This window comes from Cyprinus carpio, chromosome B12 (assembly GCF_018340385.1).
Source record: "Cyprinus carpio isolate SPL01 chromosome B12, ASM1834038v1, whole genome shotgun sequence".
NCBI lineage: Eukaryota > Metazoa > Chordata > Actinopteri > Cypriniformes > Cyprinidae > Cyprinus > Cyprinus carpio.
In genome coordinates this window covers 17,469,298-17,482,640 of record NC_056608.1, presented here as the reverse complement: position 1 = coordinate 17,482,640, position 13,343 = coordinate 17,469,298, and the positions used below count along the sequence as shown (strand labels likewise).

At 38.9% G+C, this 13,343-nt stretch overlaps 2 protein-coding genes across 11 annotated transcripts in view; one reads left to right on the top strand and one right to left on the bottom strand.

The window, feature by feature from the left end:
• The first annotated feature begins 943 nt into the window (after positions 1–943).
• Positions 944–4,502, top strand: LOC109094709 (serine/arginine-rich splicing factor 2-like). Of its 6 annotated transcripts, none has more exons than XR_006156126.1 (5): positions 944–1,453; positions 2,120–2,435; positions 2,977–3,083; positions 3,658–3,745; positions 4,198–4,502. XR_006156126.1 is itself a non-coding variant. In XM_042735798.1 (3 exons), exons 1-2 carry the CDS (start codon positions 1,098–1,100, stop codon positions 2,430–2,432), a joined length of 669 nt encoding a protein of 222 aa, XP_042591732.1. In that variant the 5' UTR covers positions 945–1,097; the 3' UTR covers positions 2,433–2,435; positions 3,658–3,887. The 6 variants fall into 6 exon arrangements, 1 of the variants encoding a protein (XP_042591732.1); XR_006156125.1 differs by having other exon boundaries at positions 2,977–3,116; XR_006156123.1 differs by lacking the exon at positions 4,198–4,502 and having other exon boundaries at positions 3,658–3,887.
• Positions 4,503–7,338: 2,836 nt separating this feature from the next.
• The window catches only part of LOC109094706 (dynamin binding protein), a 48,614-nt gene continuing 42,609 nt past the window's right edge, over positions 7,339–13,343 (bottom strand). For all 5 annotated transcript variants that reach the window (XM_042735793.1, XM_042735795.1, XM_042735794.1 and 2 more), the window contains 9 exons: positions 12,474–12,673; positions 12,246–12,376; positions 12,056–12,160; positions 11,829–11,960; positions 10,667–10,999; positions 10,383–10,565; positions 9,278–9,476; positions 8,599–9,191; positions 7,339–8,138 (listed from right to left, as the gene is read on the bottom strand). In XM_042735793.1, the coding sequence (XP_042591727.1) occupies positions 7,953–8,138; positions 8,599–9,191; positions 9,278–9,476; positions 10,383–10,565; positions 10,667–10,999; positions 11,829–11,960; positions 12,056–12,160; positions 12,246–12,376; positions 12,474–12,673 (2,062 nt within the window). In that variant the 3' untranslated portion in view covers positions 7,339–7,952. The remainder of the gene's footprint in view (positions 8,139–8,598; positions 9,192–9,277; positions 9,477–10,382; positions 10,566–10,666; positions 11,000–11,828; positions 11,961–12,055; positions 12,161–12,245; positions 12,377–12,473; positions 12,674–13,343) is intronic.

Sequence of the window (13,343 nt, the reverse complement as noted above, 5' to 3'; positions counted from 1 at the left end):
TAAAAGGTTATATGTTAAGTATAGAAAGGTATTGAGTAAAACAACAACAACAAAAAAATTCTGAGATCTGAATGTAGCTCAATAGAGTAAAGCTCTCTGAGCCGCCAGGCGCCCCCTGCTGGAAGTATACATTATTTCACAATTAAAAATAAATAAAAAAAACATTTCAGCTGTTGAGAGTTGCTGCTCGGTGATCAGTTCTGTTTTACTGTCCTCAGAGGCGCTATCGGCCACCCCTGACGTCAGGCTTGAATCCAGACTTGAGGTTTTGCGCAGTACAAACACATCCTGTCTCTCCAAACGTGACCTTCCCCGAATTTTTGTGAAGCGATTCACTGCAGTGCAGTATGGAACCTCTTTCGTGGCCACAATTTCATTGTAATGTCATTTGGAAGCAGCAACACTTTGATTAGACAAAGTATTAACACTGAAACATACACAATTAAAATTATTCAATAAACCCTGCTCATTTGTAGATGCCACAGATCTGCAAATATGATCATTTTCACACGAGGGGCCCCCATTCTAAAAATTAAAAGGCATAGTTTCTTATAGGCCTAAGCACTCAAGTTTTATTTTATTATTTATTTCTTACTGTTTTATAGGCTCCACAGTTTTCCCCTAAACTTGTCCACGGACCTCACTATTGTTTAGGAAACCACCGTTTGTTACACTGGGCTGCTGACTTAAATTTGGGAAGTTTGAATTAAATGAGATAAATGCACTTGTGTATGGTGACGTCAAATAAATTATCTTCTTTATTAGGCTACATTTTGTAGAAACTCGTGCTAAATGTGCAGGTCTTTGTTCTCAGTCAAGAGGAGAACGTGAGATCAGATAACCTGTAGTGTCACTGTAATACCAGAGGTGGCAGTATTTGCGAGAGTGATGCTATTGGGTATCTGCTCGCCTTGCAAAGAAAATAAAAGCCAGCCTCCACCAACCGCGGACATCCGGTTACCGCCATTTTAGAGTCTTATCTGCTCTCGGCGTGTTTCTTTGGACTCTCCCGAATGGTTCGCTGTTTTTCCTGAAAATCTCGCTAGTAGCTCTTTTATTTTTGGCATAACGTGCTGCAGTAGGGTTAGTGATTCAAGATGAGTTACGGCAGACCTCCGCCCGACGTCGAGGGCATGACATCTTTAAAAGTCGACAATCTGACGTACCGCACGTCTCCTGAAACGCTGCGGCGGGTTTTCGAGAAGTACGGCCGGGTCGGCGACGTCTACATCCCGAGAGACCGGTACACAAAAGAGAGCCGCGGGTTCGCCTTCGTCCGTTTTCATGATAAGCGGGACGCGGAAGATGCAATGGACGCCATGGACGGCGCGCTGCTGGACGGGCGCGAACTGCGCGTGCAGATGGCGCGATACGGGCGCCCGCCAGATTCGCATTACAGCCGCCGCGGAGCCCCGCCGAGGAGGTATGGGGGACATGGACGGAAAAGCCGAAGGTAAGGCCCACATACACGGTCTTTTGTTTTAACATTTTCGTTTTAAACCACTGCAAGATACTGTTCAAGTTCAGCGATCACATCTGCGGCCCTTAAATTTGAGGCCTTAGGCCTCAACACCATGTGTTATGACGTTAATCCTTGTTTTGCTCACAAATGTGATTGTTTTATCACCGTGAGCAGCTAAATTTATTGAGTTTGTTTTAAATTGTTTCCTTTTTAGAGTATTGTTATCGTTCCGTCGTTTTTGTGGCGCAGTACCAAACTATTGCTCAACTTTGATTCTTGATGATTTGGTTCTTGTGAGTCGGTTCTTTTGAATCGGTTGTAGCAGTTTGAAAACAAAACCCATTCCGAGCGGTTTTGTTACAGCACATTTGTTCTTTAATATAATAATAATTTTTTTATAATTTGAGACCATGTTATAACTTGACTTTTAATTGGCTTTAAACGCATTGAAGATAATTATTAGAAAAGGTTGGTAACTGTTTTGTAAGGGATGTACATGCAAATAGGCACGTTCTTGTGTATTTACCATTAAATGTGTGCAAGCTACTCACCTTTTCATAATGTTTTAATGGTGTTTTGTAATACTGTAACACCAGCTGCTGTTTGTTTCACTGTGCAAACAATCATCATACTAATTTGTTAATTTGGTGTTTTTAGCCGTAGTCCTCGGCGCAGGAGGCACAGCAGGTCTAGGTCCAGGAGCAGGAGCCGTTCCCGTAGCAGGTCCCGCTACAGCCGATCCAGATCCAAGTCCTACTCCCGTTCCCGATCTAGGTCCCGTTCCCGCTCTAAAACCCGCACACCACGCAGAAGCAAGTCCAAATCGGCTTCCAGGTCCCGTTCCAGATCCAAGTCCAAGTCTCACTCCAGGAGCCATACTCCTCGATCCAACAAAGGATCCAAATCACGATCCAGATCGAGAAGCAGACCCAAATCTCCAGAGGATACTGGAGCCACTGCTGAATCCTGAAATGTAGGCGAGCCTAATGTTTTGTATTAACTATATTTGTAATTTTCTTGCAACTGAAGGGGTTTTTGTCATCCAAGAATTTTAAGAACAAGTGCATCTTTTATTTTATTTTTTTTAGTTAACATCCCCAGTAGTCCTGAACTTTTGATTTAAGCAGACCAACTAATCACCCCAATATAACTCATGCTTGAAGTGGGGTAAAGTCAAGGCATGCATAGCTCACTGATCTCTTAAGGCTGCTTAATTTTTGTTTCGCCCTGTACTTTTCTCTTTCCTTCAAGACATCTGCAGATGTGGTAGATGCATCGTCTTAAAGGAGGTTTCAGGTTTTACCCAAATTTAGTTTGGAGCTGTTATTCACAGCACTTGTCTGGTATCTCCGTTTATGCATGACTTAAGGGTTTATTTTTAATTCACATCCTAAGCCTCACAATGGATATTTGATTTGGAGCTGTCGTGGGTATACCGTAAGTATATTTGTTTTGAAACGTGTACCAGCCAAAATCCATTGATTTCATCTAAATGTGGAATTCTTTCCTCCAAGCTGCTGATTCCTGTTTGCAAAAGAGGAGTTTGGGGCAGTTTGAGAGCAGTTAGTGTGTGATCCGACCATTGGCTGCCTGCTGCTGATTGGCGGTTGCTATGGAGCAGGTCGGTCTCATTGAGTGTTGAGGTGGTGTTGAGGTACGTCTGCAGGACAATGGACTGAGACCTTTTCATCATCCTTGTCACAAACTCATGTCTATCGTGGCATAGGCAAAAGCGGGATGGATGTGGGGTGTGTTCTCAGAGCTAGTCTAAGCTGTCAGGCTGCTGGGTGTCTGATTTTAATCAGGCCTGTAATTCAGTACTTTAAGTAATTTGTTAGTTTAATAATTGGTTAGCTTGTTCTAACTGCCAATAAATTATACCTCAGCTTGCCGACACTTAAAGTGGCTATGAGAAATGAATTTCACCCTCAGGTTTGTTGGCTCTCTATCCATGAGGTTTCTTGCAGAACAAACAACAGGTACATGAGGTTTCTTGCAGAACAAAAATGAGGTCCATAGAATCATTTTAAATCTGGCTAGTTTCTCATGTGTGGAAAGAATGCCTGTTTGTTCTGTATAACTGAGGACCAGCTATCGAGCGTTGCGTAATATGCAATGCCTCGTTTTATGACGACTACTGTAGAACCTCCTCTGTTTTGCTCTTTGGAACTAACTTAATTCTTCTTTTCTTCTAGATGATGTCAGCTGGTTGAATCTTCGAGGATCGCATCGAACAGATGTCCGTCTGAGGATACCCAAATTATCCATGTATCAGACCGAAAGGTTATTGTAATTTGGTCAATTTTTTAAATGATTTTTTTTCCCCCCTTTTTTTTCTGTTGCCCACAATTGTTTTTGTATCATACATTTGAATTCCATGTGATATTAAATGATCTTTATGCCTAAATTGGGCTACTAAGTGAAATCACTTCTCTTCATTTTTGGTAGTTTGCTTTTATTTTTATTTTATTTTTTTCCCAGACTAAAGTAAGTTCATTTTAATCAGTTTTTTGTTCTTAATAAACATTTATTAATGGACAATTTTGGATGTTGTGAATATTTCTTTGACCTTAAAGGACTGGGTAGAGACTGTAATTTGGCCACTAAAAATCTTGCTATGTAAAATGGTGACATCATAAAGACTGCTAACCGAGCAGGTGGTGTTATGGTTTAAATGGAAAATTTCACAACAACATGATTCTAATATTCTCTCTTGTGTATTTTCTATGCACTAGGCGCAGTTGCGTAGCAGTTGAGTTTTGCTGGTTAGCTGTTAAGGTGGCGTGTTGCGGTGCAGAGTGCTTGGCTGTATCCAGTATTCTCCTGATTGCTCCTGTGTAACGCCTTGATTTGATTCTTTAAATTTTGGCTGCAGCATTTATTCTTTTTGCAGAAAGATCCTGTGCAAGTCCTTTTGTGAATACCGATAAGGCAGATATCTGAGCTTATTTCACATCTCCGGAAGTTCTATAATTTGTGACATGCTCACTTGGTCGTAATTTCCATGTGAATGATAATAAAGGTTTTCTTTCTCTGATCATCGCTGATTTGATGTATACCTGTTTTTTACTAGTTTGTCAGTGTCTCTGTTTGGTGTAAAGAAGCAAATTAAACCTTCCTTAACTGGAAATAAATTGCGTGATACACAAAGTATTTGGTACATGTGTGATCTCATTCATGGATTCACACTCTGTGGCTTTTGGTGAAATTTAAAATATGAAGTTTTATTCCAGAGTAAACTTGTCATCAAGACCTCCAAACATTTTTACTTGGATATTTGTACAAACATAGACCACTTATTGACCTTAAATGTTACTATGGTCTTAAAACAAGTCAAAAAGTAATGAGCGACTGAAGTTGGTATGAAAAAAATAATTCTAAATGCATAGGTCTTTTTGTAAACAGTTCATCCATGCGGTTAGTTTTTTTTTTTTTTTTTAATTTTTCTCCAATGCAGTGACATGCAGGACTTCTCTGATCGTTTAGATCATTCACCCCATCAATCTCAAGTTTTCCACCACTTTTAAGTGCAGTGCCCACATTTTGAAATCAAATACAGTCCTCTTTTTTTTTTTTTTTTTTTTTTTTTTTAATACATTACACTCAAATGTAGTTTGATCCAGTTTGGATGGTTCCTACATACATTGTACAAAAGCACTGAGGTGGACAATACCACAATTCATTGTGAGATTTACTAAAACTTATTTCCTACCTGCAGTAACTGTGGGCTCCAATGCTCTCATTCCCTTCAAACTCCTTGAAAGGTGAGTGATAGTAGTTCCACAGTAAACATTCCATTTCTTCCACTGTCTCACTGACAAAACCACTGTATGACCATGACCACACTTCACTTTCTTACGCTCCTCTCTGGAAGATCCCAACATGAAAACTCAAGAATGATACTCACTCTTACTGATAATAATAATGATGATTATTTTTAGCAACAATGTATTAAGATCTCACCATCCTGACACTTTTTGCCAATGTAAGGCTCTACAGATGCATTTGAAGCCGCCACTCTCTAGAACAGGGATAGGCAACTTCGGTCCTGGAGGGCCACTGTCCTGCAGAGTTTAGCTCCAACCCTAATTAAACACACCTGAACAAGGCAATCAGTGTTTTCGGGATTACTAGATAGATACAGGCAGGTGAGTTTTTATGAGGGCTGAAGCTAAACTCTGCAGAATAGTGGCCCTCCAGGACCGGAGTTGCCTATCCCTGCTCTAGAACCTTGCATACTCTGTTGTTCTTGCATGGATTTGGATCACACACTTCTACAGAAGTATCAAAAATGACCAGTGTACATATGTTTATGAGCACCAAACTGAATGCCTATGATACACTAGTCTACTTAAACATGTTTTTGCCTGGTTCATCAAAAAAAAAATACAATCAGTAGTTTCATTAATTTCAGCTGAAGATATTTCCTCTGTGGTGTCATTAACCGCATAGTCTTATATTTCAGTCATGGGGGCAAAAGAGGAGAAATAATAATGTGAGCAAGCAACAATCTTGCAAACACATACAATAAATGCAAACTAGATAATATAAGATTCTCACCATCAACTAAACTGAAAATGTCATCCAATAAACCCTGGAACAGTTGACACAGTTTCAATCTGATAGTGTAATATCTGCCAATTAAACAAACTTATAACAATTTTTTACATGGTTACATACCAGTGCTGCTTGGACTGGCAAAGTGAGGCCAGAGAGGCCCATCAGAAGCAGAATCACTGGAAACATGATTTCAGGAATAAAAAAATGCACAATCCAACACCACAAAAGTGGTGTCTATAGTGTTGAAAGTAGATATGTTGACCTGTATGTGGACAACCCCTGGACACTTTTCTCTGCTTAGTATCTAGCAATCATTACCTAACAGCATTGATTTGATGTGTTTTGGTTTAAAATAACCCCATTCAAAAGTTTTTGAACCCTTGGCTCTTAATACTGTGTGTGGTTACCTGGATGATCCACGACTGTTTTTTGTTTTGTGATGGTTGTTCACGAGTCCCTTGTTTGTTCTGAATAGTTAAACTGAGCACTGTTCTTCAGAAAAAATCTTGCAGCTCCTGCAGATTCTTCAGTTTTTCAGTATCTCTTGTATATCTGAATCCTTTCCAGCAGTGACTGTATGATTTTGAGATCCATCTTTTCACACTGAGGACAATTGGGGGACTCAAACACAGCTATTAAAAAAAGGTTCAAACATTCATGCTCCAGAAGGAAACACGATGCATTAAGAGCTGGGGGGTGAAAACTTTTGAACAGGACGAAGATGTCCAAATTTTTATTTTGTAGAAATATTATTTTTTTTCCATTTATTATTGCCCTTCGGAAGCAACAGAAGATACTTAAATTGTTTCCTGGAAAACAAATTAAGTACAATTTACCTTGATCTTCAAATTCAGAAAGTTCACAAAATCAGTATGGCCAAACAATTCCAAATTGGTGCAGCCATACCCTACAGAATTATTAAATGTAACACTCAAACAGATTTCTTTTTTTTTTTTTTTTTTTTTTTTTTAAAAGAGGAGAAATGGATCAGTTGATACTGGAGTGCAGAAGTTCATTCTCAGTATATACAGCATGAGAGATAAATATTCTGAGTTCATCTGTTGGTGCATCACATCAAATGAACTCACAACTGCTCAAAACATGTCAGTATTAATTTGTAAATGCATTCAAGTACAAGTGGCAAACTTAATGCTATCAAAAAGTAAAAAGGTAAAAAACACTGTACCTTAAACAAAAAAAAAAAGTGTCTCTTGCATTTAATTCATATTTTCAGGAATATGATATGGTCACCAGTGGTTATTATGTTATCATCTGAGAACCATAATGGGGAATAAATCCAATAAATCCACTTCATATATATTTTGTTCGCATTCACTGAAACCCAGTGGAATCTTTTATTTTCTCTCTCTAGGTGCACTAAGATTGTCAGATGAAGGGAGGCATCATCTCTAAACACTCTGCACACTCACTGGCACACAAACAAACACTCATTCACTCTCTTGCATTCTTATTTATGGGCATCTCTATCATGCTAGTCCTGGAATACCAATCCCATCAGTGTGAATCACACATGCCCAATACAAGTCCTCCACTCCACTCCTACACATCAAAATGCTCTCTACGGAGCAATTAAGCGCTAACACTATAAATGGAGTATCCAAGAACAGCAGAACATGTCAGATCATTGAATCCAACACCAAACCGCCTCTCAGTCCAAACCAGTTCATTATTTCAAATCCCACCTGCACCATCCTCTATGACCACTAGGAGTCAGGAGTTACATTCATTGACTGTAGTCAATATGGAGGGTATTATTTTTTTCCATCAGTAGCAATGACCATTTCACCACATCAGTGCATCTCCTCTATAGTTAAGGCACAATAATGTCCTTCTGTAGTGTTCTCCCTGTAATGAGTTTGCCTGTGGTGGTCTGGAGTAGAAGGGGATTGTTCTTGTTCAAATGTGCAGCTCATGTGTACTCAGATTTGCGGATGTAGTTGGATGGGACGTAACCCCTCCTTCCTCCTGCCTCCCCCAGCCACCACTCCTGGTTGCCATTCATGTCCTGGAACTCAAGGATTCGGACTCGCTGATTGGCTGAAATGCTGAGCTCATTTGCACACCGTGCACTGAAGGAGTAAAGAGCGTAATATATCTGAAAGAAAATGTAAAGCAGAAAAATTAATATGAATAATCATTGAACAGGAGCAAAGCCTGTTCAGTTATTTTATTATATATATATATATATATATATATATATATATATATATATATATATATATATATATATATATATATATATATATATATATATATATATATGTATGTATGTATGTATATATAATTTTATGATGATGATGATAATTATTAATTAATTTATCAGGGTAGCTCCATGAAATCAAAATTTATGCTTCATTTTGTAATTGCAATTTAATTATTTATTTATTTAAATTTTTTTAATGCAATGTGTATACAAAATTGTAAATTAACATCATATTCTCATTTGTTTCACTAAAGAATTAGTCACATTTGGGAAGTTAAATTGGTTGTGAAGGCCATTTAATGTTTAAAGTATGCAATCACTGAATTCTGGAGTGATTTAGTTCACCGCATACCTGGTGTCCATCTATCTCAGGTTCAGGCTCTGGATCTATATCCTCCTCAGGACTGTTCTGTGGCCTTCTCTTCTGTATCGAATGTATCGAGTCGTGGTACCTCGAAGATGGTTCATACCTGGAGGGACAAGTATCTGTCTCAGAGAAATCTGAAGGGTCTCTATGATTGGTAGGAGTGTTTTTCTCAGGGTCTAAAGAGTCTCTGTGATTGGTGGAATTTCGGTAGGAGGGCTCTGAGTGTTCCCTGTTATTATTTCGACAGGCCGTCTCAGGCAGTTCTTTATTATTGGGAGAGCTTCTGGAGGTGGGGTCGAGGGAATCCCTCTGACTGTTGGTTGAAGAAGCCTCTCTGTTTTTTCTCGGAGTGGTCTCTTGATTTGTGCGAGTGTGTGGAGGCATCGCCGTTGTGAAGCTGACAGTCGATGTCTCCTGGTTGAAAGTCAGAGTGCTGTTACTATTCTGTCGTGAGAACATGGGAGAGGAGCCACCGTAGCCCGACTCATTTGATGATTGGCTCTCAATGGAAACATCCGAATGACTCCTGCGTGGATTGTAGGGCTTTAAGAAGGAGCTATACACAAATCCCTTTGTAACTAGATGGAAAAAAAAGTGTGTTTGAGTCACATGTATTTTAGGAAATGCTGACACATGTATTACACACAGATAATGCAATTCAAACCTCCACTGTCTATTAGCCAGCGGTTCTGGCTGCCCATGGGGTCTTGCTGCTTGATGACACCCACTATGTCTCCCTCCAGTACAGACACATCCAAGTCCTGTGCTGCATTAAAATTTCTCTCAGCTTGGTAGAGTTTCTCTGGGCCGTATCTTGCCAGAAGTCCGGCTCGGTGCTCATCCGTCTGTAGCACGTAGTTTGGCTGCAAAATCAGACAGAAATGAGGAACAGAAAAAGAGGAAAATGAATAATGGACAGAAATCTGTCTTTTATCACCATGGCTGACTGTGCTGCCTACAGTGAACTTGATAGTCTGGATTTCGGTCCAAAACAGCTTAAAAACTGGCCTGATCAGCCATCCACCTTGGTTTAAACTGTTTTTAATCTTGCTTGTTTAAGATTAAGGAGATTTAAAACTAATTACTGTTAATGCAAAGAAACCGTGTTAGTATTATTTAAATACGATTAGTGTTTATTTATATTTTTAAGTACCTTTTATTTTTATTCATTTGAACTTTAATTTTTTTCAATAAATTAATTCTATTACTTAAATATTTCATATTTTTTTTAATATTTCTATTTAAGTTTAATTTATTTTTATTTCAGTTTTAGTAATTTAGTACTTTAACCTAAACTTATGTCATTTCAATTAGCTGCCAATATTTATAATTTTCTTTTACATTTTTAAAGCTTGTTTTTCATCTAATATTTATAGTCATTTTAGTACTTCAGCTTAAATGTATTTTATTTCAATTAGTTGCCAAGGCAATATTTCGAATTTATGTTTACATTTTTTAAGCTTAGGTTTTTCATCGAATATTTATATTTTATTTTAGCTTTATTTATACAAATTGTCAGTTTTAAAATATTTTATTTAACTTTATTTTAATAATTTATTTTTTATTTCAGTTTTAGCAATTTTAGTACTTCAGCTTAAACTTCTATTTCAGTTAGTTGCGAAGGCAATATTTCTAATCTTCGTTCCAGTTTTAATCTAATACTTTTAGTTTAGCTTTACTTCAGTTAATGAAAATGAGTTTTTACTATTTTAGATAACACTGTAAGAAGACCTGTCTGTTTCGGATCAGGCTGCTTCAGGAAAACTTACGGGGCCTTGTTGTTTCTTTGAGTTCTGTTTCTCCAGAGTCTTCTTGTCAAAAGGCTTGCGTACAGTGGTTGTAGGAAGATTATCAGGAAAGAAACTGACGCTCTGAAGTAAATCCAACACTCGAGTGTGCTCCTCTTGGAACAAGGACACCAGATTTCCTTCTGTACCACCCAAACCAGACAGCTAGACAGATGTAAACACATAACATTAAGTTTAAAAGAATTAAGGTCGAGGCTGAAGACCTCACAGGAATGTTACAGAGCATGATAAAGCTATGTCCTCACCTGCAGCAGTGGAGTGAGCTCTCCCAGCGTGAGTGCAATGAAATCTCTCTGGGCCTGGGTGAAGCCCCTCACGCAGCTGGTGAACAGCTCTTCGGCTGCGCGGTGGAACTTGGGCAGCTCATCCAGCAGCTGGGCGTTCAGAGCTTCATAGTTATTTCTCGCCCTCTGCAGCTCCTCCTGCACACGCTTGTCCTTCAGCCTCTCTGCACGCTCCTTACAGTTGTCGTAGTCCAGCAGCTTGTCTCTACGTTTCTGGATCAGTTTGTGGGGACCGGCGAACATATTGAGCAGCTGTGTGAGGGGAGTGATGACTAGGGCTTCTGTCCTCTCCTTCTGCTCGAAGAAACACATGCATTTAGAAAGATTTGACACATATTTCATGCCAGTATATCATGTGCTTAACTCAAATTAATACTAAATGGTGAAAATAATACAATAAGTGAAATAACTACTAGAAAAACAAAACAAAATGTATGTTTGTATGTATGTATGGTTGCTTGACAGATATCACAGATATCTCAGTGATATCTGTCTCTCTATTTGGCCCGTTTTGTCATACACCCAATGTAAGTGATTGATAGTTCACCCAAAAATGAAAATTCTGTCATTAAATACTCATCCTCATGTTGTTTTAAACCTGTAAGAACTTTGTTTATCTTCGGAACACAAACAAAGATATTTTTTATGAAATCCGAGAGCTTTCTGACTCTGTATAGACAGCAACTGAACTATCACATTCAAGGCCCAGAAAAGTAGTAAAGATATTGTTAAAATAGTCCATGTGACATCAGTGGATCAACTGTAATTCTATGAAGCTACGAGTATACCTTTTGTGTGCAAAAAAACAAAAAAATAATGGCTTCTCTTCCGTGTCAGCTTTCGCCACGCGTTTACGAGAGGTATAACCACTGATGTCACATGGACATTTTAACGATGTCCTTACTACCTTTCTGGGCCTTGAACGTGTCAGTTGCACTGCTGTCTATACAGGGTCAGAAAGCTCTCGGAATTCATCAAAAATATCTAAATTTGTGTTCCCAAGATGAACGAAGGTCTTACGGGTTTGGAACGACTAGACGATGAGTAATTCATTTTTGGGTGAACTATACCTTTAATAAGTTTTTTACTGTGAAAGGTAATGTGAGGTTATTTTGGTACTCACAAACTCTGTGAACTGATTGTCGCTGATGCATCGATGCGCTCTTTGAAAACGTTCAGGGTCCATATGCTGTTGCCGTTCTGTGTAGATGTCACAGAAACTGATGGCAGACAGAACTTTTACTGAGGCTGACTCCTATTGGATTTAAAAGGGTTCAGACAAAATTACTTCATATTGAATCGCAATATGGGAAGATTAATAAAGAATGTGTTCAGAGATCGTTTCAATACCCTTATATGCTGCAGATAGAGGGAGATGTCCCTGATGAAGGATTTGATGAGTCGCTCCTGGAGTCTGAATCTTTTCTCTGCTTCATCAAAAGCTTCATCTTTGATCTAAGAAGGAATGAAGAGCACCTATTCTCAACTGAATCTCTAAAGTCCAGAAATTATGGTGTCATTAACAGCAGTGCCAGTGTACCTGAGGTGAGATCCCAGTCAGGTGCTTTAAATGGCTGCTCACTCTGTTAGACTTCTTGATGATGGAGTGCATACTCAGCTTTGAGATCTTGTCAATGAGTCGGTCTTCATCGCCTTTGCGGTACTTCACCACTGTAGACAACAGATGGTGCTGTTGAGTTATGGCTTACACTCACAGCCAGATAGCAGACATCCCATCACACAGACAGATGATAAACAAGTCACATACCAAGATCCTTTCTCCTTTTGTATTCGTTGATATTGACGTTGATCTCTTTAATGGACATCACTGCCTCAGCGAGCTGCTTCCTGTCGTGGTGTGACTCAGGAGTAGTGTTAAGCAGCTCCATCAGGAGCAGGGGGTAACGCATCACTCTCTGCACCGGCTTTATCAAGAAGGAACCCAGATTAATGTAGTTTGTCTTTCCCCTGTGACAGAACAAAAGGGTGAGAGAGGGAGATAAAGTAAAAAAGAGATTTAGACGCTCATCAAGGTAACATTCTTCACCCTCCTCTGACAGCAGACTGGGGTCACTGAACACACACATTGTTTTCATCCATCAGTTATCCACTGGCTCACTGTCAACCACTTTAAAAAGGGTTACAGTAGACACAGTAGGCTACTGAGACATTCTAACAAGGAGTGCACACTTTCTAACTGATGGGATGAAAACAGAGGAGACCCAAATCCAGAGCTAAAGCACGATTTGGATGTTGATATAGGATAGGATATTTTAAAACCAATGAATCTGGATTAAACCTCATGTAGCAATTAGAGTATGTTTAAATTAAAAAAAAATCCCCTTGGACAAATAACACTGCTGTTATGTTGGCTTAATTGCTTCAAGTTCCACATCATAAGCTCAGAGATTGTGTTAACTGTTTCACATGCCACCACAAAGCATTAAATCAGTTGCCAGAAAAAACAAAAACAAAATCAGTTTCAAATTTGAGCCAATTTTCCCACTGGTGTCATATTCTGACTAAAAATTGCTTTGCACAACTTGCATTCTTGTAGGGCTGGGTCTTGTTCGTTTTTTAATACTTAAACCGACCAGCATAGTGTGAATCACTAATAAATAGGGATGCATGATTAATA